General features: G+C 33.3%; 1 protein-coding gene across 1 annotated transcript in view; it reads left to right on the plus strand.

Annotated features, from left to right (window-relative positions):
• Window positions 1,792–2,388, plus strand: part of LOC107631616 (beta-xylosidase/alpha-L-arabinofuranosidase 2) — a gene marked incomplete in the record, with an annotated part of 3,713 nt that continues 3,116 nt past the window's right edge. Inside the window, 1 exon segment of the mRNA XM_016335105.2 lies at window positions 1,792–2,388. Within this exon segment, the coding sequence (XP_016190591.1) occupies window positions 2,119–2,388 (270 nt within the window).

A 2,388-nucleotide genomic window follows, 5' to 3' on the forward strand; every position in this document is an offset into this window, starting at 1 on the left:
TCCAATAGTTTATTAATATAATAAAAATCAGTTAAAAATTAAAAAAAAAATAAATTTAATTATAAAATAATTTGTTAATTTAATATTTTTTATTATTTTTTAAAATTATTAATTTATATTTAGTATATATTTTATATTTTAATGTGTATTTTATATTGATAATTGATTTAAATGGCTGATTTTAATGTAAATTTATGGTGATTGATTAAAAAATAATGACAATGATATGACCAATGTCCAATAATGTACGTATATACAGCCAATTCATCGATCATGGCTATTACGTGCAAATAAATAAAGTCTGCAAAAATGATAGCACATAAAACTGACCAGTAGTGTTGTTTAAGCAACATGATTTTTTGTCCACAACGTGAATGTCTATTACTTTATCCTATTTTAATTTTGGGAAGAATAAATAGGTTAAAGGGTCCATTTCATAAGTATTTTGGCGGCAAAAATAGGGTATGAACGGTGTTAATAATTTCAGCCCTACCGTTGGTCTGATACATCGACAGGTTTCCTATGAACTCGCATTCTAATAATAATACTAAATTAATAATAATCACTACATTAGATTGAAAAATATAACAACATCAAAGTAGAAAAGGTTAATATGAATATACTTGGTTTGTACTCTTCTTAACCGTACCATATAAATCACTATCTTTTTCTCTCTAGTACAATTGACTATCTAAATTTGATCTTATACAAATTTCTTTAAGTATCTTGCTACAAACTCATTGCAAGTTGAGGCCACCACCAAATAAAGTCAGAAAAGGAAATTGCTCCTAAGATCCATTGAAATTCTCATGACCCCTCATCATTCATGAACAAAACATTGCATCCTTGTGACAGCATGCATAGAGGATTGGGCTCCGTCATGCCATTCATGATTGTTCATTTTATTTGTTAATCTTGTATCTTTTAGGGTTTTTTTTTTAATTCTAAATAGTGTAAAAAAAAATGAAAAGCATAAACCAATTTAAAAAATTAAAATAAATATTTCATTATCAAATCTGAGTGGCCGATACCACACTACTAAGTTAGGCTTATATTTGTCTACTTACCAAACCAATTTGGATTGGTCGAGTGGTCAGCTCACTCGCCCGTTTAAGCAAGTATCGGAAACTCCGATCCGCGACAGATTAATCATTGACCTATTCGGCTAGATTAAACTTGCCTTGCTATGAAATGTTGTACTTGTTTGGTGTTAACTATAGAAAATGACAAGCCAAAAAATCATTTATTTTGATCCAGCCTAAGATCCTCACAGGATCAAGTTGGGATTTGGAATCTCCCAAACTAATAAACACAAAGATCACAACAATGTTTTCAGTTTTTCACAGCTCAGTGCCACTCAGACAGAAGAAAAAGAGAACCCTTTTCCTACCCAAAATTTCTACCAACAACTTGACCTGTTTTTTATTTATTTATTTATTTTTTCACTAAATACCAATAGGCCTTTTACTTTTTCTAATCCCTTGTCCCTTCCACAAACACACATAGAGGCTTGCGGCCATACCTGCCTCACGTGATTTACTTTCTGAAGCAATTACTGCCTTTGCACAATTGTGCCCTCCATTCCAATTTACGAGAATATCAGAAGAAAACATTTATATAAATAACCTTCTACATGTTGTTTTTATTCACAAACAGTTAAGGGGAAAGGTCTTTTTAACCAATGATAAATTAATAATGCATAATAGTTCTGTTAATGTAACCGTTATCATGGATTATATCTGTGGTGCAAGTTGAGCATCCAAACAAAATGAGTGTCTCAAGTAAAAAAGAAAAAGAGGTTGCTGACTTGCTGAGTTTCACGGACTAGTTTAAGCTTAGAGGAGGTCCTGATTCAAAAAGAAAACTAGTATATAGATTCCTTGATTTGTTCTGTGTTACTCTCTGACAATAGCTCCTACACCTTAATAATAGGGTATCTCTTCTTTCCACTTACCAAACACCCATCACATTCACGGGCTACAATAAAACAACGTTTTATTAGTTATTACTTATTACCACTCCACTCAAATGCTTCCTCAATTTTTTAATTAATTAATATTCTTCTGCTCTGTGATCCACTCCAGCATGTTATATCAATATTATATATATACATAGCTCATGATATTCATAACTAGTGTACCCTTGTTTGGCTATTCCATAATGGGAATGGCTCTTTCGGAAAACAGAGCACACAAGGTCTCTGTTTTGCTCTGTTTCGTGGCTCTGTTCTTCAGCTCCAATGGAGTTGGGGCACAGAATTCTCCGGTGTTCGCCTGCGATGTGGCCAAGAACCCTGCATTGGCGGGGTACGGGTTCTGCAACAAGTCCCTGAGCGTGAGTGCCAGGGTGGCTGACCTTGTTGGAAGGTTGACATTGCAGGAGAAGATC

The sequence above is a fragment of the Arachis ipaensis genome, chromosome B03 (genome assembly GCF_000816755.2).
Source record: "Arachis ipaensis cultivar K30076 chromosome B03, Araip1.1, whole genome shotgun sequence".
NCBI lineage: Eukaryota > Viridiplantae > Streptophyta > Magnoliopsida > Fabales > Fabaceae > Arachis > Arachis ipaensis.